The 24,460-nt window shown below is 61.0% G+C and overlaps 9 protein-coding genes across 9 annotated transcripts; 6 read left to right on the forward strand and 3 right to left on the reverse strand.

The window, feature by feature from the left end:
- Positions 1-960: 960 nt before the first annotated feature.
- C7974DRAFT_313181 (YL1 nuclear protein-domain-containing protein) lies at positions 961-3,006 on the reverse strand (the record flags this gene model as incomplete). The annotated part of the gene is made up of 1 exon (XM_046138395.1): positions 961-3,006. One exon carries the CDS (start codon positions 3,004-3,006, stop codon positions 961-963), a length of 2,046 nt encoding a protein of 681 aa, XP_045996660.1.
- A 1,453-nt stretch (positions 3,007-4,459) lies between these two features.
- Positions 4,460-8,191, forward strand: C7974DRAFT_456251 (RNA binding protein-like protein Jsn1; the record flags this gene model as incomplete). Its single annotated transcript, XM_046146005.1, has 2 exons — positions 4,460-4,674; positions 4,725-8,191. 2 exons carry the CDS (start codon positions 4,460-4,462, stop codon positions 7,873-7,875), a joined length of 3,366 nt encoding a protein of 1,121 aa, XP_045996661.1. The 3' UTR covers positions 7,876-8,191.
- Positions 8,192-9,878: 1,687 nt separating this feature from the next.
- Positions 9,879-11,725, forward strand: C7974DRAFT_396890 (mitochondrial carrier domain-containing protein). Its single transcript, XM_046142125.1, has 3 exons — positions 9,879-10,321; positions 10,729-11,308; positions 11,362-11,725. The coding sequence occupies exons 1-3, from the start codon at positions 10,190-10,192 to the stop codon at positions 11,571-11,573; spliced, it is 924 nt and encodes a 307-aa protein (XP_045996662.1). The 5' UTR covers positions 9,879-10,189; the 3' UTR covers positions 11,574-11,725.
- C7974DRAFT_361465 (heterokaryon incompatibility protein-domain-containing protein) lies at positions 11,726-14,299 on the reverse strand (the record flags this gene model as incomplete). The annotated part of the gene is made up of 4 exons (XM_046139711.1): positions 11,726-12,036; positions 12,130-12,326; positions 12,867-13,421; positions 13,758-14,299. The coding sequence occupies 4 exons, from the start codon at positions 14,297-14,299 to the stop codon at positions 11,909-11,911; spliced, it is 1,422 nt and encodes a 473-aa protein (XP_045996663.1). The 3' UTR covers positions 11,726-11,908.
- Positions 14,300-14,489: 190 nt separating this feature from the next.
- C7974DRAFT_209240 (uncharacterized protein) lies at positions 14,490-15,659 on the forward strand. Its single transcript, XM_046136928.1, has 2 exons — positions 14,490-14,929; positions 14,990-15,659. The coding sequence occupies exons 1-2, from the start codon at positions 14,679-14,681 to the stop codon at positions 15,348-15,350; spliced, it is 612 nt and encodes a 203-aa protein (XP_045996664.1). The 5' UTR covers positions 14,490-14,678; the 3' UTR covers positions 15,351-15,659.
- Positions 15,485-17,894, forward strand: C7974DRAFT_209275 (Alpha/Beta hydrolase protein). Its single transcript, XM_046136929.1, has 2 exons — positions 15,485-16,802; positions 16,853-17,894. The coding sequence occupies exons 1-2, from the start codon at positions 15,968-15,970 to the stop codon at positions 17,581-17,583; spliced, it is 1,566 nt and encodes a 521-aa protein (XP_045996665.1). The 5' UTR covers positions 15,485-15,967; the 3' UTR covers positions 17,584-17,894.
- Positions 17,895-18,204: 310 nt separating this feature from the next.
- Positions 18,205-19,907, forward strand: C7974DRAFT_377332 (general substrate transporter; the record flags this gene model as incomplete). Its single annotated transcript, XM_046140346.1, has 3 exons — positions 18,205-18,458; positions 18,509-19,471; positions 19,517-19,907. The coding sequence occupies 3 exons, from the start codon at positions 18,205-18,207 to the stop codon at positions 19,905-19,907; spliced, it is 1,608 nt and encodes a 535-aa protein (XP_045996666.1).
- Positions 19,908-20,810: 903 nt separating this feature from the next.
- Positions 20,811-21,641, forward strand: C7974DRAFT_313084 (uncharacterized protein; the record flags this gene model as incomplete). The annotated part of the gene is made up of 1 exon (XM_046138391.1): positions 20,811-21,641. A coding segment is annotated over one exon (831 nt), but the record flags the coding sequence as incomplete, so codon positions are not given.
- A 396-nt stretch (positions 21,642-22,037) lies between these two features.
- Positions 22,038-23,705, reverse strand: C7974DRAFT_209323 (uncharacterized protein). Its single transcript, XM_046136930.1, has 2 exons — positions 23,114-23,705; positions 22,038-23,065 (listed from the first exon to the last, which is right to left on the reverse strand). Exons 1-2 carry the CDS (start codon positions 23,418-23,420, stop codon positions 22,092-22,094), a joined length of 1,281 nt encoding a protein of 426 aa, XP_045996668.1. The 5' UTR covers positions 23,421-23,705; the 3' UTR covers positions 22,038-22,091.
- Between the last annotated feature and the right edge of the window lie 755 nt (positions 23,706-24,460).

Raw genomic sequence — 24,460 nt, forward strand, 5'->3', positions numbered from 1 at the left:
CACGATACTTACACATCTACACCGCGACGGGTGGTGTTCTCGACCGGCGCTGAGTAGGACCACCGAGCCCAGACGGTGAGAGCTGGAGGTTGCCTGCAGTTGACACGGGTTATGGCGTCTTGTACTGTATCGCGAGACGGCTCGACGTCGCCACCGTCTTATCTCCAGCATTCCGCTGCACACGCAGGCTTGGCCCGCTGCCCATCACGGTGCTCGAAGAGTTTGCCATCCCGACCCGCCCTGGCCCGTTGCAACTAGGTATACGGTACTGGTGTTGAACAAGATGGTCAAGAAAGGAAGGAGGTTCAGCGCCCCGCTTGAGCACCGAGCTTCACCCGCTGACTAAAGCCTGGGGTGCAAGTATCGGACGACTACATGTGGCGGTGTAACGTCACCGCGTATCTTCCCAGCAACAGCCAGTATCTGCCCGTATTCTCGAGCGCAGTCAGGCCACGGAGTGTGCGAATACGTTTTTCCACTTCTGCATCTGACATCTGATAGTTCTTCTATATTCTATCCCTGTTGCTTCACCCTACACCACCAGCGATATGATACCATATAGCGCATCCAAGGACGTGTTGCCTGCAGTACCTACTGCGTCTGCAATCTTCTAGCTTGTGCAGGGGCCACGTGATATTCGTCTGAGATCCAGCGTTGCGTCTATAAATCTTTTTGGGCTAGATGGGGGGAGCAGGGAGAGACTTGCGGTGGACTGGGGGGACGGCGGCGTGGGGAGTGGTGAGTGGCGGGTGGATGTGCGGCTGTGCGGCTGTGTTTTTGAATGTGTTTGCATTAAGTCTATTTGTATTTCTTCTCGCCGTCGTCCTCGTTGTCGTCGTGCTTGTTCGTCTCGCTTTGGCGTCGTTCTTCTTGTCGGTGGTGATACGGGTGGTGATACAGGTGGTTTACGGGGGTATGTATGCACGCGCGTGCGCGTACTTGGGGCTAGCTGGCACCGCCTCACGGCGCCGGCGCAGCAGTTCTAGTCGCAGGAGGCGCAGCGGGAGTCATGGCCGCTGACCCCGGCGTCTCTGTTTCCGTCTTCACGCTACTCGCTCCTGCGCCTGCACTTGCACTCCCCCCTGCACTCCCGCCGCCCTCCTTCCCCCGCGCCATCTCCAGAAACCGCCCCGGAACACCCTTGACCGCCGGCATCCCCAGAAAGCCCACGCCCCCGGTGCCCTGCAACGGCATCGCGCGCCCGCCGACATAGCACCCGAGCGCGCCGGCCCACACGAACCCCCCGCCCACGACGCCCCTCAGCACCCCGAACGCGCGCGCGTCTCTGTACACGATCCCCGTCTCCGGATCGCGGTAGCGGGCGACTTTGTTCGTGACGGCGCAGCGCGGCGGCGGCGGGTGCAGGGCGAGCTGGTGCGCAAGGCGCGCTTTGTGGGTGCGCGCGGCGTGCAGGGCGAGGGTGGAGGACAGGAACGCGGAGGCGTCGGCGGGGGACCAGGCGAAGAGGGTGCTGCACAGGGCGAGCAGGGCGGGGCGGTCGCGGTCTTTGAGGGCGGGGAGGGGGCGGCGGGTGGGCGGGGCGAGGGCGGGGGAGAAGAGGGTGATGAGGGTGAGGTTTGTGCGGCGGATTGTGCGGCGGCGCGGGGGGAGGGGGGTGGAGGCGGGTGGAGGGTTTTGCGGCTGGGTGAAGGGGTTTGGGGGGAGGGTGGAGGGCGCGGGCTGCGGGGTGGCGTATTGGTCGATGCCGTAGAGGAAGGAGTCTTGGTTCTGCGGCGGGGCGAACATGGTGGGGGTGTCGTCGGTGGCGGGGGTGCTGTAGGGCAGGTTGTGCGACGAGCCCATGAACACGTCACCGCCCATGAAGACGTCGCTGGTGGCGGCGTGCGACCCGGACGCCCACGGCAGCGGCGTGTCGGGCTGGATGGACTGTGAGGCAGGTATGGAGAACATCTCGGGCGAGCTCATGGGCGGTTGAGCAGGTTGTTCATCGCGCGGTGTCTGCGGGTCAGCGGTTTCAGCAGGCTGTGTGTCGGGTGGTTCCTTGTTGAGCTTCTCCTCCAGCTGCTCGACGGTCGGGGCGTCCTTGCCGGCGTACTTGAGCTTGTCGTCGACGTAGACGGCCGGCCCGCTGTAGTAGCGGATGAAGGGCCCCTCGATCTGGCGGTTCTTGAGGGCGTCGATCTTGGCCTGGCGCTCGGCGGCGCGTGCCTCCTCGGCCTCCTCCCAGCGGTGCAGCGTCTTCTTGTTGATGCGCTCCTGGCGCGCGGCCTCGGCCAGGCGCTCGGCCTGGGTCAGCGGCTTGGGCTCGTCCTTTTTCTTGCGGGCCTCGGCGGCCTTCATCATGGCCAGGGTGTCGTCGCGGCGGCGGTCCTTCTCCTGCAGCTTGGCCAGCGTGCTCTCCTTGTTGGCGACCGTCTGGCGGCGCGACGAGGTGCGGATGGGGCCGTCCTCCTCGGTGGGGATCCAGGACGCGCGCTCCGACTTCTTCTTCGGCCGGGCGGGCGCAGACTCGGGGTCGATCTTGACGCGCTTGCGGGCGGCGACAGCGGCGCGGGCGGCGAAGGGGTTGGTGGCGGCCTTGCGCTTCTTGCTGCGCTCGCGGCGCTCGGCCTTGCGCAGCTCCTTCTCGCCCTCGTCGTCGTCGGCGGGCTCGTTGTCCTCCTCCGACTCGGACGAGTCCATGTTGTAGTCCTCGGCCTCGTTGACGTCGCCGCCCTTGAACTCCTCCTCGTTGGCGACCTCCTCCCACTCCTCCCCCCACTCCTCGGCCTCGGCGGCCGTGGCCAGCAGCGTCGACATGCGGTTGCCGGCGTTGGCGCGCCGCGCGCGCGACGTGACCATGAGGGCGACGGGGGCGTCATCGTTGTTGTCGTCGTCGTCGTCGTCGTTGTCTTCATTGTCGTCGCTGGGATTGTCGTCGCTGGCGTTGTCGTCGCTGTGTGGGTGGCTATTTGCGTCACTGTGGTGGTCGCGGTCGCGATTGCTGTGGCCGCTCTCCGCGCCCAATGCGCCATCCACAGCATCCTCGGGCGCGTCGAGCACCATGGACTCCGGGGCCTCGGCAGACATGGCGCAGGCGCAGGCACAGTGCGGGGCAGATGCGACAGAGCAGGAGACGTCACGGGGACGGGGCGTCTTCTCGAAGGCTTCAGGCTTCCATGCGCGTGGGGCTCCGGCAGCCGCGAGTCTGACGGCGCGGTCGATGCGCGTTTCACGTGCGGTCGTGTCGCGGGTGCAGTGCAGCAGGGCAATGCAGCAGGCGGCAGTCGCTGCACGCACTGGTCGTCGACAGTGACGCGCCGGCTCAGAGTCGCCAAGGCGCGGTGGCTTCGGCTCTGGCGACGGCGCCCTCAGCACTTGAAACGTAGCGCCGGTCTGGGATTGACAACGGCGACGCGGTCGAAGCCGCCTAGTCCGCTTTGGTCGCGTGCAGAGCTGACGAACACTGCACTCGACGATCCGAGCAGCAGAGCATGACGCCGCGCAGCGCAGGAAACGGCGTTTCAACGCCCATCCCGGCCGTTCATCTGTGTGCGACGCGCCGCTGGGCTGTGAGACGCCTGGCAGCGCCCCATTGAGCGCGTCTGCAGCGGCGGGCACAGGCAATGCTCGAAAATGACTCTGGCGGCCATGCACCTCGCAACGCATATCGAGCACGCATATTGAGACAGCAGCCGCGCAGGCCAATGAGGACACATGGCAGGCCAGAGCCGTGGGTTCCACGTCAGATTGGAGGTGCGACGCGCTGCTGAACGTTTCAGTCCGGCCTGCTAGCCATGCCCGCGGGCCAACCAGGCGGGACTGTAGCAGACCACCGCACACGCAGACAGGCACGCCGCGGGCACAGAGGCCCCTATTGCCGGCAGCGGCAGGCGGGCAGCACAGCATCGTCTCGACGACGCCGTGGAGATGAAGCCGTGATGCGCATCGCCCGATCGGCGCGGCCAGCCCGCACTGTCGCCGTGGTGGACGCGCATCGCTACTGGTGGTGGGCTCGTCGTACTGGTGGTGAACGTGCTCCCGCGCTACTGCAGCGCAGACGGGCCTCTTCGAACAAGCGAGACTGGCCTCCATCGCTGCTCGCACCGTCTGCCCACCTTCCCCATCGCTGCTGCTGCTGGACCGCCTCTGCTATCAGCCTGTCTCCCATGACCGCCGCGTCTAATCAGAGCCCCGCGTAATCCCTTTCCTTCGTTCTTCTCCAGCCGCGCCGCGCTGTCTATTCCACGCCCGCCTGCCCGACGCGCTTCACTGCGACCAGCGGGCCTGCCAGTCACTCCTTTGGCTCCGTGCCCTCGTAGCCCTCCCGCCGCTGCGCTGTGAGCCCTCCGCGACCGCGCCCCGCCGAGCCCCCGCCCACGCCAGACCCGCGTCTGCTGCCACCGCGCCCGCACACCAGGACTGGATCCAAGGGCGTTCTGCGTGAAGCCCCTTGCACACTCCGCCGAGCCGTCGGCCACACCGCTGCCCGCTCCGTCGAGAGACAGATCTAATCGTAATGGCTCCGACCGCGCGCCCCGAGAACCACATCAACCTGGCCTACCTGCCCCAGCTGAGCGCCAACGCCCCGCACTCGGCCTCGTCCAGCGGCGCTGCCTCGCCCGTCGAGCCCCCGTCTGCCCGCTTTCCGCCCGCCTCGTCGACAGCTGCAGGCGCCCGCCTCGGCTCCGCATCCCCGTCGCATGAGTACAGCGGCCGCTTATTTTCCAAACGGTTTGTCGCACTCCTGAAACATGCCGTCACCTGCTAACATGGAACGCCAGTGCACGCGAGATCCAAGCACAGGAAGGCCTGACTCCACAAATGTGGGGTCCGCCCACCAGCGGCAACTCGACGCCGCTGCGTGAGACCATCCCGGAGTCCCCCAGCGCGGACAGCTTCCCTGACTTCAACCAAGCCATGCCCGAGCCCACGTCAGCCTCGCAGACATCTACCCGCCGTGCCCGCGCCGGCACCCTGCCCTCACGCTTCTCTCCCTCCACAGCGCCTGGCGGCTTAATGTCTATGTCCTCGTCCTCCCTCCTGCCCAAGACCTCGCGTCCCACTCCCTCCACAAGCCCGTTCAAGCCCGCCCCCGGCACCCCCGCTGACAGCAGCAACGTCTTTGCCGCCCCGGGCTCCACCAACGCCGCTGCCAAGTCGGTGCTGCTCTCGCGCCTGCGTGCCGGCTCCATGCCTCAACGCCCGGGCTACCTGCCCCCCGCCGTCTCGCCCTTTGGCAACTCCATGTTCTCGGGCGGCTGGGCCAGCAGCCGCGACCGCAGCAGCACCCTGCAGAGCATTGCCTCGCAGCCGTCCAACGGCCCGGGCTCGCCCCAGTCGCACTTCTCGCGAGACTCGCTCGCCGACACCGACGTCAGGACCCTCGACTACCTCGGTCTTGTAGACACCCCTCAGCCCGTCCGCGCTCAGCTGGCCCCGTCCGACATCGAGCTGCTTCTCGAGAGCCAGCGGAACGCCACCGGCCAGAGCATCAACAGTGCCAACCGCTTCCGCTCCTACTCGGTCAACGCAAAGGAGAAGTATGCCGAGGATGAGGACGAACTCGACCAGTTCGGCAACTACAGCGGTGCCATGACGCCCGCCGAGGCGAATGCCCTCCTGATCCACGAGGCCGTTCGCCAGCACAACCTCGAGGTCCAGGCCTTCGCCAACTACGCCTCCAACGCCCGTCCTCGTGCCAGGACTGCTGGCGTCCTGGACGCACCCCAGCAGCGCCTGATGCGGAGCTACATGCCCACCCGTCTGGGCGCCTCCGAGTTGACCGAGGACGCAGAGTACAACCTGACTGAAGCTGTCAAGAACCTCCATCTGCGCAATGCACACGAGTCCAGCGCCAACCTCGGCGACGACGGCACGCTCGAAGGCCCGACCCGCTCTCTGTGGCTGGGCAACATCCCATCCTCCACGACCGTCTCCTCCCTGAACGTCATCTTCAGCACGTTCGGATCCATCGAGTCGACTCGTGTCCTGACACACAAGAACTGTGGCTTCGTCAACTTCGAGAGCCTCGAGAGCGCTGTGCAGGCCAAGTCCCAGCTCAACGGCAAGGAGATCTTCCCCGGCGCTGGACCCGTGCGCATCGGCTACGCCAAGATCCCCAGCGCGGCTGCTACTCCCGGCCACAACGGTGTCTTCCCCTCGCCCAGCCCTGATCCGCTGGCCAAGACTCAGGCCGAGGGCATTGGCGCTATCAACACCACAAAGGCCAACCTTGCCAGCCTGACTACCGCCAACGCGCCTCTGGTCACCCCTGAGCTGACTGACATCCGCGGCGACATCTTCCAGATCGTGAAAGAACTGGGTGCCTCGGACGAAGACCAGGGCAGGATCATCGCCCAGGTGGAGGCGGCCATCCAGTACAACAGCTACGTTGATGAGATCCCTGCTGTCGAGGAGCCCAGCCACACTCGCGTCCACGATGCACCCCGACTGCGTGAGATCCGCAAGCGCATCGACAACGGCTCTTGCTCTACAGAGGAGATTGAGTCGATCGCCCTGAACATGCTCCCCGAGATTGCTGAGCTCTCGTCCGACTACCTCGGCAACACGGTCGTCCAGAAGCTGTTCGAGCACTGCTCCGAGCACACCAAGGAGGCCATGCTTCGCGAGATCGCGCCCCACCTGGCCAAGATTGGCATCCATAAGAATGGAACGTGGGCTGCACAGAAGATCATCGACGTCTCCAAGACAATGAACATGCAGAAGCTGGTCGTGGAGGCTCTCCGGCCATACGCAATGGCTCTGTTCCTTGACCAGTTCGGCAACTACGTCATGCAGGGCTGCCTGAAGTACCAGCACCTCAACAACTTCATCTTCGAGGTGATGCTCGGCCGTCTCTGGGATCTTGCCCAGGGCCGCTTTGGATCTCGCGCGATGCGTGCGTGTTTGGAAAGCCACTTTGCGAGCAAGGACCAGCAGCGTACAGTGGCGGCCGCCATTGCTCTCCACAGCGTCCAGCTCGCCACAAACGCGAACGGTGCGCTGCTGCTGACCTGGTTCCTCGACACCTGCACCTTCCCCAGGAGGCGCACTGTCCTGGCTCCTCGTCTTGTCCCGCACATTGTCCATCTGTGCACGCACAAGGTTGCTTACCTCACAGTGCTGAAGATCATCAACCAGCGCAACGAGCCCGAGGCGCGCGACATCATCCTGCAGGCGTTATTCTTCTCGCCCAACGACCAGATCCTCGAGGAGATCCTGTCTGACCAGAACTGCGGTGCGACCTTGATCTTCAAGGTGCTCACCACACCCTTCTTCGACGAGAAGATCCGCGCCGAGGTCGTGCAGAACGTCCGCAACGTGCTTGTGCGCATCAAGGCCCAGCCCCAGCAGGGCTACAAGCGCCTCATGGACGAAGTGGGTCTTTCTACTCGTGGCGGACCTGGCAACCGCGAGTCGTCCACCACCCGATCGGCGTCGCGGGACAGCTCGCAGATTGAGCCCAGAGGATTCTACGGCGCTCCCGCTCCCGGCTTCGACCCGGTCGCCCTGCAGCGCACCTCCAGCATGGACTCGAACGGCTTCGACCAGTACGGCATGGGCGGCGCCCCGATGTACATGCCCAACATGCAAGCCATGAACGGCCAGCAGCAGATGCAGTACCAGCAGCTGCTCGCGCGCCAGGGCCAGTTCTATCCCCAGATGAACGGCTTCCAGCCCGGCATGGACGCCTACCGCAACGCCTCCCCGGTGGCCGCTCCTGGCTTCTCTGGCTCGCCCATGATGCAGCCGGTCAACCTCGCTGGCCAGGGCATGCCGCCGGGCATGCCGCCAGGCATGGGCGCGCCAATGTACCCGTACGGAGGAATGTACATGCCTCAGCAGCAGCAGCAGCAGCAGGCTGCCGGCGGTGGCCAGCGACGCGGTCGGGTAAGCAGAAATGCGTCCCCCGCGCCCGGCGCTAGACGCTAACCTCTCCAAGAGATAGGCTCGCGCTGGATATAACGTCTCTCAAGAGGTCTAACGTCTCTCAAGAGATCTAACATCTCAAGATGGGCTTGCGCTAGATCTCGGCTGCGCAGCCTCAGCACCGCATTATTCTTGTCTATTGTTCCTTCATCTTCGAGCGAGCGGATAAGCGGCATAACATCATCATCTTATCATCATCTCATCTCATCTCATCTCATCCCCTTTGTATACGACCCCCGCGTGTTGGAGAGAAGGGAGCTGGCCTGCCTTGTGTCTCTCTACCTCACGACGTGCATGCTCTCTCTTCTCCGGCCCGCCATCGGCCCTCGCTCACGCTCGCTACCGTCGTTCGCTACTTGCACAGCATGGCTTGGGGTTACGTAGGCGTTTTTTCTTGGTCCGTTCGTGTACGTTTATTTCCCGCGGGCGTTGCCGCTCTGGTTGTTGCTTTCGAGGCGAGTGTCGGCTGCCACGCCACAGCGACGAATAGATGTATTGCTATGCACGCGACGATCCATGCGGCGGCTGTGTCTCCCGCGGGGGCGCAAAAAAGTGGTTCTCGGCGCCGGCTTGGGGGACCGGATGTGCGGTCGTGCTTTTGACATGTGTTGTTGGTGATTTACTTGGCGGGCTGGTATGCTTATGCTATGTTACACAGAACAGAACAGATACTTTGGGGGGCTAGATAGAAGAATCGATGTGTTTGGACAAGTGTTCTGGAGGCGTGGGTGCGTTCATGTTGTGTGTTCAAGGCGTGTGTGCATTCAGGTCGTCTACACTGCTCTCTCACCCATACCTATCTCACGACAAGTAACCGTCAAGCTGGGAAACCTCCACTGCAGAATGCGGAGCCGCCACGCAGCTCCATCTTACCTGGCCCTGGATACTTCTCCTGTATCTCCCTCGCCTACCTACGCATACTACTGCTAACCCAGGAGCAAGATATTGCACTGCACGTAGGTAGGCACGTCTGAGCTGCCTCCTGTTTCCTGCCTCCTGCCTCCAGCATTTTCGGGGGTTGAGGTTGAGGTTGGCGTATATCTATATCTGTTCTTTTCCAGCCCTACAGCTGTCGTTAGCGCTAGGGGTGTTAGGAGTGCGTAGTACAAAGGACGGGCTAGATACTACCTATGCTACCTATTAGGTACAGATGCGTAGCTGCACAAGACAAGAAACCTTCTACTGCGAATCTGCTATAGAACTTGCTTCTTGCTGTGTCTGTCTGCTGTGCTGTATCTCGCTTGCCTGCGTATACTATATACTACTGCTAGGGGGAGGGGGGAGGGGAAGAGTGGGGTTGACTGTACTGTAGGTGCGGTACTGTGCTGCACTGTACTATGCGTTCGCGCTCGTGGCTGGATGTGTAGAAGTCTCGTACCGCACATGCCCAGCGCGGCTGGCGAAGCAAGTGACACCCAGAGATTAGAGGTTAGAGGTTAGCTTGCGCGTAGGTTGGGGTGACGGAGTGGTTGTGATGTGAGAGTATGGTATCTGAATTCTGCAAACTTAGGTATCAAGTGCCTTGTCTGTGTATATTGGTCTCGTTAGATGTTACTCCAAGCTTGCCGTAAAGTATGTTTGCTCTAAAGAGGCGGTGTTTGTAGTGTTTGTAGGCGATCCTTTGATTTCGGTGGACTGCATTGGTGTCTGTCTTCTGCCCGCTGCGCTGCATACTCACGCGCACACGAAGCACATCCACACGAGCCCGTCGCGCAGCACACGGCTACCACCACTCGCTGCCGCGCTCCCCTGCCGTGCCCCCTGCCGGGCTGTCTGCGCCGCGAGAACTCCGAGCCTGCAGCAGTTAGTAGTGTTACTGGCTTCGTACGAAGCGAACCGACACGGGCGGATCCCCCTCGCGCCTCGCGCTTCCGCAGCGATAACACTATCAGCCTCCTCTAGGCTAGCGCGTGGATAGCGCGCAGCGACGTCACCGCGCAGCGGAAGCCACGGGAGTCAAGATTCGCGCTGCAGCGTCATTGCGCGTGCGATTGCGAGAGAATAGATATATAGACGCGGCTGAAGCTTTTCTGCAGTCTTGGCTGTTTACCTGCTTTGTTGATTGCTGGCCCGAGGTTTCTAGTTGTGCTGTATTGTGGGATTGTCGCTGAGCGCTGCGCCGACGACGTCATAGCGACGCGATACTACACACTGCTGCTGCTATCCTACTCCTACTGCTACTCCCACCCAGCCTCTCGTCTTGAACCGCACCTCCGCGACCAGACCTACGCCGTCCCTCTGCCGCTTTGCTAGCTGCGAATCCGCACCGCACCCCCCAACGACGCCCACGAGCAATTGACCCCGCAACTCCGCCGCAATGGCAGACAAACTCGGCCTCAAGCCGCAGCGCAAGATCGAGCTGTACTCGGGCAGCTACTTCGCGGCATGCACGATTGGCGGGATCGTCGCGTGCGGGCCGACGCATACTATGGTTACGCCGCTGGATTTGGTACGTATTAGATGTGTGTAGGGAGATTGGGGTGGAGGAGGCCGTCGACGTGTGGCTGCGGATGCTGGGCTCTGGACGGGAGCGCGGTCACTGGTTGGAACGGCGGCATGCGGGTGTGCGGTGCGGACGGGTCTGCAATGGTGCTCTTAGGGCTGTTGTGGAGACTGTTCGGTGTTGGGGGTTGAGGGTTGCTGGTGAGGGGGAGGGGTGGGCGCGTGTGAGTTGCGAGTTCAGAGCGCTGTTCAGAGCGCTGTCTGGATCTGTGTGCTCGCCGTCCCGTCTGCCGTCCCGTCCGCCGTCCACCCTGCCCGCCGTCCACCTCTCACCCAGCTCGCTATCTCGCCATCCACCTCTCCCTCCTCACCCACCTCTCCCACCTCTCCCACCTCCATCGCTAACGCACCCAGGTTAAATGCCGCCGCCAAGTCGACGCCAACCTCTACAAATCCAACGTCCAGGCCTGGAAAACCATCTACGCCAAGGAGGGCCTGCGCGGCGTCTTCACTGGCTGGTCGCCCACCTTCGTCGGCTACTCGCTGCAGGGCGCCGGCAAGTACGGCTTCTACGAGGTCTTCAAGTACCTGTACGGCGAGCGCCTGGCCCCGGAGGCCCCCAAGACGCTCGTCTTCCTGGCCGCCTCGGCCAGCGCCGAGTTCCTGGCCGACCTGGCCCTGTGCCCCCTCGAGGCCATCAAGGTGCGCATGCAGACCTCGGTCCCGCCGTTCGCGGCCACGCTGCGCGAGGGCTGGGGCAAGGTCGTGCAGCAGGAGGGCGTCGGCGGCCTGTACAAGGGCCTGTATCCGCTGTGGGCGCGCCAGATCCCGTACACCATGGTCAAGTTCGCCACGTTCGAGGAAACCGTGTCGCAGATCTACAAGGCGATTGGCAAGCCCAAGGAGCAGCTCAGCGGGCTGCAGCAGACGGGCGTGTCGTTCCTGGGCGGCTACATCGCCGGCGTCGGGTGCGCGGTTGTGTCGCATCCCGCGGGTACGTCTCCCCATTCCCGGTCGTATGAATTGTGTGAATGCTAACGCCCCCAGACGTCATGGTCTCCAAGCTCAACTCGGACCGCAAGGCCGGCGAAGGCGCGGGCCAGGCCATCTCGCGCATCTACGGCAACATCGGGTTCCGCGGGCTGTGGAACGGGCTGCCGACGCGCATCTTCATGATCGGCACCCTGACGGCGTTCCAGTGGCTGATCTACGACTCGTTCAAGGTCGGCCTGGGGCTGCCCACCACGGGCGGTCACTAGACGGGTGTGCGTTGCGGAGACGCCTGGATGTATGAGGATTGAGAGGTGGCGCGGGGCGTTATGGGCGTTGGGGTGGCGTGGCTTCTTCGGATTCAATGTAGTGTAATGTGAAATTCCATCGTAGACGATGCAGTTCAACCGGTCTTCCACCGCCCCTTGTATCCGAGTGTGGTGCGGGCGTGCAGTGTCCGATGTGCAGTGCACGCGTCCCGCACAACCCGTGCCGGCGCATATTAGCGTACTACTGTACGCGTTTAAAGAGTCCCCAGTACCGCACCGCGCGTCCCCAGCACCGCACCGTAGGTACCGCAGGAACCGCAGGAACCGCAGGCACCCTAGCAGATCCACACCCGCTCCCACGCCGCCCCGGCCCGCACGGCCTCGCCGTCCATGCAGCCGTGCAGATACGCGTCGCCGACGAGCGTGAGCCGCTGAGGCTCTGCGCTGCGCGGGCCCCTACCTTCTCCTCCGCTTTCGCCATCGACTCCTCCGTCCACGTCCCCGTCCCCGTCCCCGTCCCCGTCCCCATACCCATACCCAGTGCCACAGCTACTACCGCCCCTTAGAACAAACACCACCCGCCCCCCGCTGAGAACCCACACCCCATCCCCCCTCCGCGTCGGCGCGGGGCCAATCCCGATGCGGCCCGTGCGCGTGACGAAGAAGGTCTGGTTTTCTAGGCTGCCGGTGAGGGATTCGCGGAGGTGGGTGGATAGAGTTTTGGGGTCGAGGTGCGAGAGATCCTTCGGGGAACTTGAGACATGACCTGGCGACGAGGAACCGGGGCGGCGCCGGTGCGTGTGCCGCGGGGGCGAAGCGGGCGCGTTTTGTGCGTTTGTGGCGGGGGCGCGCTGCGTGGGGAGGCGGTACAGGCGCTCCGAGGTCCAGCTGTAGGTGCTGTCGGCGTCGGAGGCCGAGTCTGGATCGCGGGGGTCTGGGGCGCTGGGGGACGGGCTGTGTGGGGTGGCGACTGGCGTCTCGAAGGGGCTTGGGGGGCTGCCGGGCCCGTTCAGGACGGCGGCTGTGCGCGAGGCTGTGGGCATGGCGGATGCGTCGAATCTAGGAGATGTCGGGGAGTACGTTGGGGAGGTCGGAGAATACACTGGGGAAGTCGGAGAGTACGCTGGGGAAGTCGGAGAGTACGCTGGAGACGTGGGTGAACGCGAACGCCGGGGCGACGTGGGTGAGTACGCCTGCGAAGCCGAAGAGCCAGGGGAGCCCGGCGCGGACACGAAATCCAGATCCAAGGGCTCACTACACGGAACACCCAGCGCGTCGAAGAGCTCCGCGAACGCGTCCTGCAGCCGCTCGCGCCCCAGCGATGCGAGTCTGCCCACGGGCATCTCGTCCATGAGCAAGTCGCCGACCAGCGTCCTGCAGAACGCGGAGGCCCACGAGAAGCCGTCTTCGTACACCGCCGCAGCCTGCCCCGAAGCACGGTACTGCGCCAGCAGCTGGGCGCAGGCGGCGATGGCTTCGCGGAGTGCGCCGGGGTCCACTGCGTCCTGGGGGTCGACGCGGAGCAGCGCGACGGTGGCCCGCACCTCGTCTACGTAGACGCCTCTCAGGCCCAGGGTCTCCGGGTCGGTGTCGAGCTCTTCGAGCCCGTGGTCGCCGCACGCGGAGAAGACGGCGTAGCGGTGCGAGTGGCCCCACCACGTCATCTGGCGCTTGCCGATGCGGTTGCAGCGCGCGAAGTCGATGGCCCACGAGGGTGTGGCGGCGGACGCGTGCGGCATCTCGCAGGCGCCCAGCAGCGGCCGCAGGCCTTGTTCGTGTCTGATGAGATCGCGTGTGACGTGTGCGAATAGCCGGGGTACTGCGACAGTGTAGTCGCAGTTCTGGGCGCTGGGGATGGCGGCTGGCGCGATCAGGCCGAGCAGCGCATAGACCTTGTCGCGCGGATTGGTGTATTCTCGGTGCCGCCAGCGCATCAGCAGGTTGAGCGCGTTGTCGTTCTTCGAGTGGTTGAAGCCGTGCACGGGGTAGAGAAGCCGTCGAAGCAGCTCGGTGTAGGTATGGCGGAGAGCCGCGAAGCCGTCGGGGAGCGCAGCCCAACTGTCCAGATCGCGCAGGTTGCGCGCCGCCGAAAGCACAGTCGAGCGAGTAATCGACAGCGGACCCCATACCAGCACGCCTGACGACGGGATGATGGCTTCTTGCACTGTCCAGATGCGTGACCACCACGGATTGCCGTACATGGAGAAGCTCCTGAAGGCTTCCCGCGCGGCCTCGCCTTCTTCTGAGTCCAGGAAGAGCACTGGCAGGCCATCCAGCGGCGTGACTGTCGCTGCGGCGGTTTGCTCCAGGAAAGTAAACACTGCCTCTGCGTCGCGGACCTGGACTTCGCTCCCGTCTCTCACCAGCTCGCCCATCCACGTCACGCACCGCGTGCACTGCCTGTAGATGTCGCGCATGAGCGCCACCTGCGCCGCCTTCTCTTCCAGATCCCACTGGTTGATACATATCTGATCGATCCACAGCGTGCGTTTAGCAGTCGAGTCGCGGAGGCGCAGCAGCCCGGCATGCAGGTTCCTCGTGACCGGGATGGAGGTGCCAGAAACCTCGATGGATTGCTCCCCGTTGCGGTCGCCCCAGACATACGACACGGTTTCGAACTCGGGATGCGAGTCTAGCGCGACTATGCGGGTTGTGCATCGGATAGCAGCAGCCCCTTCGCCGGGGAGGAGATCCAGCAGTCGAATCTCGCGATCGAGGCTGCGCATGGTGGGTCGTCCAGTTGCAACGTATTTGGTCGCCCTTAATCTTAGCCGCTTAGTCTAAACCAGCCATTTGTCGGACGATTCTAAAGACTCGTCTGGTGAGTGATGCCTGAGCGACTCCGAGTATGTCTGCCCGGCCGTGTGTGGCTGATTCATGGCGGGGCATCGAAAGCCAGACTACTGTAATCCCAGCAACAACATCTATTATTGCTGCTGAACATTAACTTATGCAATTAAATATTGGAGGATTCCCTACTAATGAATTAGTTACAAGGGTTTTAGAGTAGCAAGGATAAATCTGCAGGAGAGGTGAGGTTTAGATTCTAGCGGTGGCTGGTTGTCACAAAGCTCGCGCCATTTATACCGCATCAACAACATTGTAATGACTGCCATGTCAACCTTTCACCCCTTTCCGCGTCTACCGTACGAGCTCCGGATGCAAATATGGGAAATGACAGTGGAGCCCCGCACAGTGCATGCTGAGTTCACAAACCCAATTTATCCCGACCGAACGTACTACCTCACCTCGTCGACGCCTGTGCCTGCCGTCTTGCAAGCCTGCCGCGAAGCACGGAACCATGGCCTGTATCAAAAAGCGTTTTCTGAGATAGCTGTACACGGGCGTGGAGCGCAGTAAGCAGCTCCCCATCGCTTTGAAACTCATGCACTGCTAAGTCGTGGTAAAACGCATAGGTATGTCTGGGTTGATTTCGCCATCGACACCATCGACATTGGAACGTCGACGTTTGACAGCTTCAAGCCTGTCGCCCCGTTGATTCAACTCCTGAGGTTCAAACGCGAGATGCAGGGCGATTGGTTTTATTATCAGGAGGTTGACGACGTCAGGCACTTTGTCAACGCAAGGGAAATCTGGATCGTGCCGTTAGATGGTCTCTGGGCGTGTGTTGGAGCCACAGAGACACACTACTGGCCGTGTGGGAAGGAGAACGTGTTCTTCCTTGATCCTCTCAATTACGAACGAATGTTCATAGGACCCAACGGAGAAGACGAGATTGATAGATTGTATGGGCCGAAAGACGGGATCGGCAATTGAATATGCTTGCTTCACTGTCTGAGGTAGCAACGATAACAATGCGAACAGTAAGGTCTAGATCAGCATCATTGTGTGCACTCTGGTAAATCGGGCGTGGCTTGACATTGGACGCATCTCTTCTGCGAGTGTCTCTTCTGCGGCCGACGCGAGACGTCTGTAGGAGATCACACAAAAATCGTCCAGACATTGCACCACCGTCTCCTGTTCACTTTCGTCGGATCAGACGTTGGCGAGACGATCGATCGGCAGTGCGTGGACCCAGGAAGCTGCAGGATGGCATATACTGACAGGTTCAATCCAAACGTGATAGCAACTTATGTGCCTGTTTTCTGGATACATTGACAGTTTTCAAGATTCATTGACAATGGGTGGTGTGGAGTGCAGTCAAAGCTCCAGCAGCTGCTTGCCCGATGGGTAACCGCCGACTGCGGAGTGGGAGCACGCAATTTTGGCGCGGCGTCATTGGCTCAAAACGCGTTCGCCGCAACTTTCTAGACGGCTGTTAACAGTCGAGAGCCATTAATAATCCGACGTAGCGTCATGATGCGGTTCACAAATCCCTTCTCCACCTTATTACATGGCGGCAGTCGCGTAGGCGTTCGTCCACTCACCAAGCCATGAGCTTCCATCGCCAGCTGTTTGCCGTCGCGCGGCGGCAAGGATGCAACTACACCAGGCCAACCCTACGGCCGTCAATCGTTCAGGCGAGCAGAGGCATACACCGTCAAGCGCCACTCAAAGCCCACCAGAATGCCGCAGCTCGGGCTGAAGAAGACTCGGTCCAGAGCGAACTGCTGAACCCAGCGCTATCCTTTCCCTGCCTCGACGCGCTCGAATCGAAGACTGCGAAGCTCTCCAAACGCTCAACGGAAGGCCCCGAGCCATCGTACACATCTGGTCACACCGAGATCTTCCACTCAGATCAGCCTATACTGTTCGACTGGGGCGGCATATTGCCCCAGTTCGACGTCGCATACGAGACCTGGGGCACTCTGAACCAGGACAAGAGCAACACCATCCTCCTCCACACCGGCCTCTCAGCCTCAAGCCATGCGCACAGCACCGAGGCCAACCCCAAGCCAGGGTGGTGGGAGAAGTTCATTGGGCCCGACAAGCCGCTGGACACCAACAAGTACTTTGTCATCTGCACCAACGTCCTCGGAGGGTGTTACGGCTCCACAGGACCCGCCTCGGTCGACCCCGCGAGCGGTGAGCGCTACGCGACGCGCTTCCCGATCCTGACCATGGAGGATATGGTGCGCGCGCAGTTCCGACTGCTGGACAGTCTGGGCATCCACAAGCTGTACGCGAGCGTGGGATCCAGCATGGGCGGGATGCAGAGTCTCGCTGCCGGCAACCTGTTCCCCGAGCGCGTGGGGCGCATTGTCAGCATCAGCGGATGTGCGCGCAGCCACCCTTACAGCATCGCCATGAGGCACACGCAACGGCAAGGTATGTCGGAGATTTCTTTTGCAGCCTTGTGCCCCACTGACCGCGCACAGCACTCATGATGGATCCCAACTGGGCGCGAGGGTTTTACTACGACGGCATTCCTCCGCACGGCGGCATGAAGCTGGCACGCGAGATTGCGACCGTCACGTACCGCAGCGGACCCGAGTGGGAGATGCGTTTCGGGCGGCGTCGTGCAGACCCGTCGCGACCGCCAGCCTTGTGCCCCGATTTCCTAGTTGAGACGTATCTGGATCACGCGGGCGAGAAGTGGTGTTTGGAGTACGACCCCAACAGCCTGCTGTACGTCTCCAAGGCTATGGACATGTTCGATCTGGGCCAGGAGCACCGCACGCGCGTCAACGAGCGCAGGGCCGCAAATGCAAGCAGAGTGCAGGCGTACCTCGACGGCAAAGGCATCGAGTCGTCCGCGACTGCAGATGCGTGCAGCTTGACGCTCCCAGAGCAGCCCTACGAGGAAAAGGAGCAGCCGGCGGACTTTGATGAAGGCAAGGTGCCTGCCACTGACGGGAGCGAGCCGCCACCCGATCTAGTCGCGGGTCTGCGACCGTTAGCCGGTACCCCAGCACTAGTGCTTGGCGTCGCCAGTGACATCTTATTCCCTGCGTGGCAACAGCGTGAGATTGCAACCACACTCAAGCGCACCGGTAACAAAAACGTCACGCACATTGAGCTCGGCGAGGAGAAGAGTATGTTTGGCCACGACACGTTCCTCCTGGACTTGGAGAACGTTGGCGGAGCTGTCAAGTCGTTTCTTGGTTGAGGAACAACGGGCAGGTGTCAAGCGCTGTCATCTCGCTGTCTCGGCCCTTCACGTGCTTAATTACTGGGCCCCTGCGTTGATTGGATTTCCAGCATGTAAGCGCGGTTTAGCATTGCATGGCGTTCTTTATGTAGCAAGACGGAGGATCTAGCAACTTTATTTCCCCTCTGATCTTCGCAAAATCAACCCCCTGGGGTGTTGCGCAAAATGCAGCGCGCGGAAAAAGCAGCGCGTGTGAGGCGGTGGCACAGCCTTGACACAAGCCCTGGCAGCGCAATGCTGACTGAGATTGAGCGTGAGATTGAACGGCGAGGCCACTCGCGATGCCCGAGAGAACCACTCAGGCGCGCAAGCTAGGCGGGGTAAGCAGCGCCTCAGCCGTCGTGCAGCGATGAACTCTACCGGAGACTAGCAGGCGCTTGCCGATCCACTTATCCTTTCGCATCGACAATGGGAGGGTGCTATAGTCTTCTTGTACTGTTCACGCCCTTGATGACCCCCGCATGCGCAATGCTTGGCCTGACAGGCCTCATATCAAGCCGCTGCCCGCGCCGCTGACCTCCTGATAACGACTCGCGCTTCCTCCTCTGCACTTCTGCGCGAGTAGGTCTCCACCTCACCATGGCCACCCCATCTCACGAGTCGCGACCCAGCGAGGGCAAGGACAACGGCACAGCAGAGCGCATTTTCGAGATCGACAGCCACGCTGATAGCCAAGCCGACACCGAAGCGAGCGAGAACTCGCAGACTGTCTGGCAAAATGCTAAGAAGTATCGCAAAGTCACCTATGTTACGTTTGGCTTGACGTCAGCGATCCTCCTGTACGGTTACGATAATGTTATTGTCGGCACAGTGTCTGGCATGCCCGTTTTCCAGTAGGTTTTTGTCAGTCCCGTTCTGGACGCCAATGCTCACTCGTCATCAGGAAGGATTTTGGGATTCTCTATGAAGGCAAATGGATTCTGCCATCCACCTGGCTTGCGCTCTGGAACGTGGCGTCTCCCATAGGTTCAATGGGTGGCTCAGTCTTTGGTGGGTGGCTACAGGATAAGATTGGCCGTCGTCTTGCACTCGCCATCTCGTCGTTCGTGTCGGCGATCGCAGTCGCCATCATGTTTGTCTCGTATCTTCCGCCAGACATCACCGGCCGACGCGTCGCCTTTCTCATGGGGAAGTTCCTTCAGGGCGCCTCAGTCGGTGCTGTCATGGCCGCGTGCCAGACGTACATGTCTGAAATCCTACCACCTGCCCTTCGCGGATCCGGCATGGCCTTCTTCCCGGTGTTCACGCTGCTCGGCCAGCTCACAGGGGCTCTGGTCATCTTCGGCGCACTCGATGCAAACAATGGGTATGCCATTGCGTTTGGCTCTCAGTGGCCCTTCTCATTCGTTCCTATCCTCGTCGCATTCCTCATCCCCGAAAGCCCAACCTGGCTTGTTCGCAAGCGCCAGATGGATAAAGCACACGCAGCGCAAGCGCGACTGGATCCGCCCGGCGTGAACACAAAAACCATCATCGACAAGCTCCTCGCGGACATTGAGCACGAAGAGCAGTCCGCCAAGGTCACTTACGCTGAGTGCTTCCACAAGAGAAACTTCCGCCGCACGTTCATTGTCATGTGGGCGAACTCTCTCACCGCCGTCTTCGGCCTCTCGTTGCTTGCCAAAGCGTCGTACTTCCTCCAGCTCGTCAACATGAAGGCGAGCATCTCAATCATCTTCCTCATCCTCGGCATCGTCCTGGGCCTGATCGCCAACTGCATCTCAGTCTGGGTCGTGGCGCGCGTCGGCCGCAGACCGCTGGTCGTCTACAGTCTGCTGGTCATATCCCTGTTCTGGCTGTCCATGGGCATTGCGAACTGCTTTACCGTCACGCCTGCTGTTACCTGGTATGTCTTATCTGTGTTGTGTATTTTCACCGCTAACAACTCCAGGTGGACCGCCGTCTCGATGATGCTCACCATCGTCACCGCCGGCGTCGGCGTCTGGCCCGCGTCCTTCGCCATCGCGGCTGAGACCTCGTCGCTGCAGCTGCGCGCCCGCACGCAGGGTCTCGGCTGGTGCGTGTCGGCTTTCGGCACCACCATTGTGGGCCTCGTACTGCCGTACGTTTTCAACCCCGATGAGGGCAACCTGCGCGGAAAGACTGGATTCACCTACTTCGGGAGCTGCCTAATCGGCGCCGCCGTGTCGTGGTACCTGATTCCGGAGATGAAGGGCCGCAGCGTCGCAGAGATCGATCGCATGTTCGAGCTGAAGCTGACAGCGCGACAATTCAACGGATGGAAAAGCGAGTCCACGGAGGAACTGACGGAGCGTGCTTGAGCCGGCGCATCTTGTACGCCTAACATCGATAATCGATAATTCAACATGACGATCGACTCCTGCAGATCTCTGCCTTGGCATTTGTGAGCTTACCGCATGTCGTAGATTTTATGCAAGATCCCTTCCTGATCTGGCGGATTTCGTGAGGATTGGGCGATGTTCCGGAAGGTATCAATCCCCGAGACACAATTCAAGACTCCAGACAATCTAACGAAATAGCTAGACAAAACTTTGAACCGCAAAGGAAGCGCACGGCTGTGGCTCATACTATGTGACATGGTAGGGTCTTGCTTCGCCCACTCTCCTCCAATCAGCCGTACCATCCAGGGAGCGATCAATTGCTAGAAGAAAGATCGACGTACCCGCACTCGTGTATACACGTGATGGGATTTGACGTCGGTGTAAAGTCTGGCGCCAGCCACGTAGCGCCATAACACCGCGAGATCCAACGAACACAACCATGGGAATTCAAACCACCACAGCTAGTAATGACACGTCTGCATCAGCACCAATGATGTTTCCCAATGCTTGCGCGGAAAAGCTCGGGATCGACCGTCCTAGGTCGGGTGGTCCGTCTGGGAGCGTATGTCGCTAAGGCAAGCTTGGGCTGGGTGGAGATCATCATAATTGTATCATGGCACGCTTGGTATGCAGCGGCCGTTCTATGCCAGCATATATAAGAAAGGCCATCATACCCTACCAAATATCACAGCATTCTCACGCTACGACCGCAAACATGGCCGGCCGACTCCTCACCTGCGTGCTCACCGTCGCCGCGCTGCTCACGCAGACCCACGCCCAGTGCCCCAACACCGTCGCAGTAAACAACTACAACCGCCGCACCATGACCGGCAACCTCAGCAAGTCCCATTCTCCCCCAGAACCACCATCCTCTAACATCCCTCAGCATGGTTCCTCACCCCCGTCCCGCGCGCAAAAGTCCTCGAAGCCCTCAACGACGCCAAACTCTTCACGTCCCTCACAAACCCCCTCCCCACCACAAACACCCTCACCCTCCTCCCCATCACCATCCCCGGCTTCCCCCCAGACACCCACCCAGTCCTCTCCACCATCGGCCTGAACGACGACATCCGCCTCTCCGCGCTGCAAATCAGCGGCGCGCTACTAACCTCCAGCACCGCAATCCCCTTCGTCAGCTACAACGGGCGCCCGACGCCCCTCCTCGCGCCCCTGAACGGCTACATCGGCGGCCCCAACCGCGGCACCCTGCTCGACCGCCTGCGCCTCGCGGGCGTGCTGCCCGCGCTCGTGTCCTCGCTCACCGGCGGCGTGGCGCTGCGGCTCGGCGACTTCGCGCCCGGCGACGCGGCGTACGCGTGCACCGCGGTCCAGTGCAGCGCAGCAGCCAAGTGGGTGGTGCTGCCCAACGAGGTCTCCGGGCCGGGCGTGTATCCGCAGGCGCTGGACGTCGCGTTCCGCACCACCGCGGCGCCCGCATACACCCAGGATTTCTGGGCGGACGTGATCAATCAGCCGCTCCTGCTGACGGGGCTCAGCGCCGGTATGTGCCAGCGCAACGCATATTTCTTCAACGAGACGACCGCGGAGCCGGTGTTTCGCCAGGGCAGTGTGACGCTCGGGCCGTCGAGTAGTGGGCTCGGGCTTGGGCTCGCGGGGAAGACGGCGCTGCAGGGCGTGTATACGGGGGTGCAGGGGTTTGGGGCGTGTGCGCAGCAGGTGGGGTTTGAGCCGGAGAGGTGTGATGGGTTGTGAGTGCGGGGGGGGGGGGGGGGGGGGTGTAGGGGTGTAGGGGTTGTGGGGAGTTGGGGACTGAGAGGCTGCGGGCCTGGTTGTTGGAAGGGGGGTCGGGGCGGACGTCTTGGGTTCTCGGATGGCTTGTTATGTCTGTCTCCGAGACTATCTTTCTTGCCCTCTGATACCCTCCCCAATGGCCTACAAACACCGTACCAAGAAGCTACAATACCATTGCATCCATCGTGTTGAAGACGAAATCTTCCGTTCCGACCCTTTATACTCGACGCGAAATGATCTCTCGACCAGACCCTGCTGTGGACTAGAGCAAAACATCAAGAGCCACAAATCACGCAAGCATTGACACATCCGTGTGTGATATTACTTCTCATTGCGCTAACGCTACCATGCACATACCAAGGTCATCGCGATCATAACTCGTTACATCTTGGCAGAACCCCGCCCAGACCTCTAGCCATACACTGGCTTCTGGCTGTAGCCAGGGAACTGCTGCAGCTGCGCGGTATCAATGGCCTTCAACTGCGGACAGCCCAGCGGCCCGATAATGCTTCCAATGGCATCAGTCAGCTTATTCAGCGCGCCGAGGAGGATATCAGGCTTCGCCTGCGCCGAGAGCTGGTACACAAAGCAGCCGAGATTATTCCCCTGCAGCAGATCCGCCGAGTTGAACAAGCCCCCCGACAGATTCGACACGTCGACGCCAGCAAACGAGTTAGTCTTACCCAGATTCCCGCCGACGTTGAGGAACTTGGGGTGCAGCTTCGCCGCATTCACGACGTCGACGAGGAAATAGTCGACCTCGTAGGGGTACTCCAGCGCGCGCCGGTACCAGTTCGTCGGGATGCGCTCGGTGCCCTGGACCGCGTTGTAGGCGCCGTTGGTGCCCTCGACGCCGAACCACGACTGCAGGGTTTCGTAGCTGAGCAGGCCCTCTGGGTTCTCGGCGCTGTGGTTCGCCATGAAGCGGTAGATGAACGTGTACGCTGCGGGCTGCACGAGGACGCCTGAGAAGGGGCCGTTGAAGAAGTTCGGGTTGTTCTTGATTTGCGTGTCGAAGCGGTCTGAGCGGAATGCTGTGAGGGACTCGAGGCTGACTTGGCCACCGGGCGAGTGGTTGATCAGGTCTTGGAACTGCGAGGTTACGGTTTTGTAGTTGTTGCCGGCCTCGTAGAGATCGGGTCTTGTGGGGGAGGCGTCGCCTTCGTACTTGTTGTGCGAGCCGATGAGGCCGTTGCCTAGGATGCCTGTTGGGCCGCCCTGGAGAAGGGATGGCGTGCCACCGATGGACCATGATAGCAGATCACCGTCCAGAGCACCGCCGAGCACTGATAGAAACAAAGATAGCTGGGGCCCCATGCCAACAACCTTCATCGTCGCATCGATGTATTGTTGGATTGTAGCATATCCGCTATGGGGGATGAATTCTACGAGACATCAGTAATTGTTGGAGCGATTTATGATCATCTACTTACTATGGTTTGCGAATGCGTTCAGACCCGGGCAAGGACCTCTGAGGTCTCCCGCACCCGGGGGCACATACTCGTGACCACTGCCCGGCCCCACGTTGATGCGTTGCTTGTCAGCATTGAAGGTGTTGATGGGTTCGAAAAGAGCTGTAGCTGCACCCGCACCCGCCTGACGGGCTTCGAGCAGCTTAGCTATCTCTTCGGCCCGAGCTTCGAGGGCTGGGTCGGCGGCCACTGCCTCGTACATCATGGCAGGGAATGCATGAGCAAAGGGTGCCAGACCGGCTACGAAAAGTTGTGATGTGAGCCTCATGGTAGCAGAATGGAGGAATAGGGATGTGCTGGAAATCGTGCTGTTGCCCTTGCATCTTATACGCCTTCCTCCACGTTGGAATGGTCACGCCTTCTTGATGCATCTGGTTCATCTCCCGTTCGTCGTTACCCATCTCTCCAGTTGACGACGTCAAATTGTCGATCGATTTGGCAGATACCGTTGAACAACATCCAATCAACGTACCTAGAAGAAAGCTGACCTACGGCAACATCCGTTTGCGTGGACTTCTGGGACGATCTTTTACTGCTTGAATCATAACGACATACAATTTGAGTGCGCGAGTCGCACCCAAGTCTCCAAAGGGTCAGGCGCGGTCCAACGACGCCTCGTGGTGTGCCGCGGCACCGCGGCCACCCACACTGGTGGTCGTTATCCCCGCAAAATCTGTCCGCGCTAGCATCGGACTGGTCTCCGGGAAGGAGCTTCCGTGAGCGTCTCGTGGAGTCCGCATGTAGATCAGCCGCTCGAACTTCCCTTGGGCAAGTCTTGAGAGTTCTGGGTAGTGCTGTACCTGATTTGACTATCTGAGTCCTAGTCCGGGCGAAGACGTCACACGCATGCCTTTCGATATCGGTCGGCAGCAGCATGACATAGAACGGGGAGCAGCATGACCTTTGTGCAGTCCGTGATTGGGTACTCCAGCGGAACATAGACTGAAAGAAGTAGTCTGCGTATATAGTGAAGTTTCAAAGCCCTTCTCGACTTCGTACCGAGTCCATGGAAGGAAGCTGTTGCTGGAAATGGAGACAGGTGCGAGCCATTGTCGTCAACACGATGTGTCCATTCTACTCGTTTGCTTGCAGAAACCTCATGATGATAGTTCTGGCGGACGTGAGTTGTGTGAACCATGCGGTTGCTTTGAGTGATGGAGGTTGTCGAGGAAGTGGGGTCGGCAAAACCGGTAAGGGACCATGACTCGTACAAAATAGGTGGAGAATCATGTATTGAAGTATCCTACAGACAACGCCCTCTAGAAGCATTGCAACGACGGAAAGTCTCGATCCACATACGGAGTCACA

This window comes from Boeremia exigua (genome assembly GCF_020726555.1).
Source record: "Boeremia exigua strain MPI-SDFR-AT-0100 chromosome Unknown C7974scaffold_7, whole genome shotgun sequence".
In the NCBI taxonomy this organism is placed as follows: domain Eukaryota; kingdom Fungi; phylum Ascomycota; class Dothideomycetes; order Pleosporales; family Didymellaceae; genus Boeremia; species Boeremia exigua.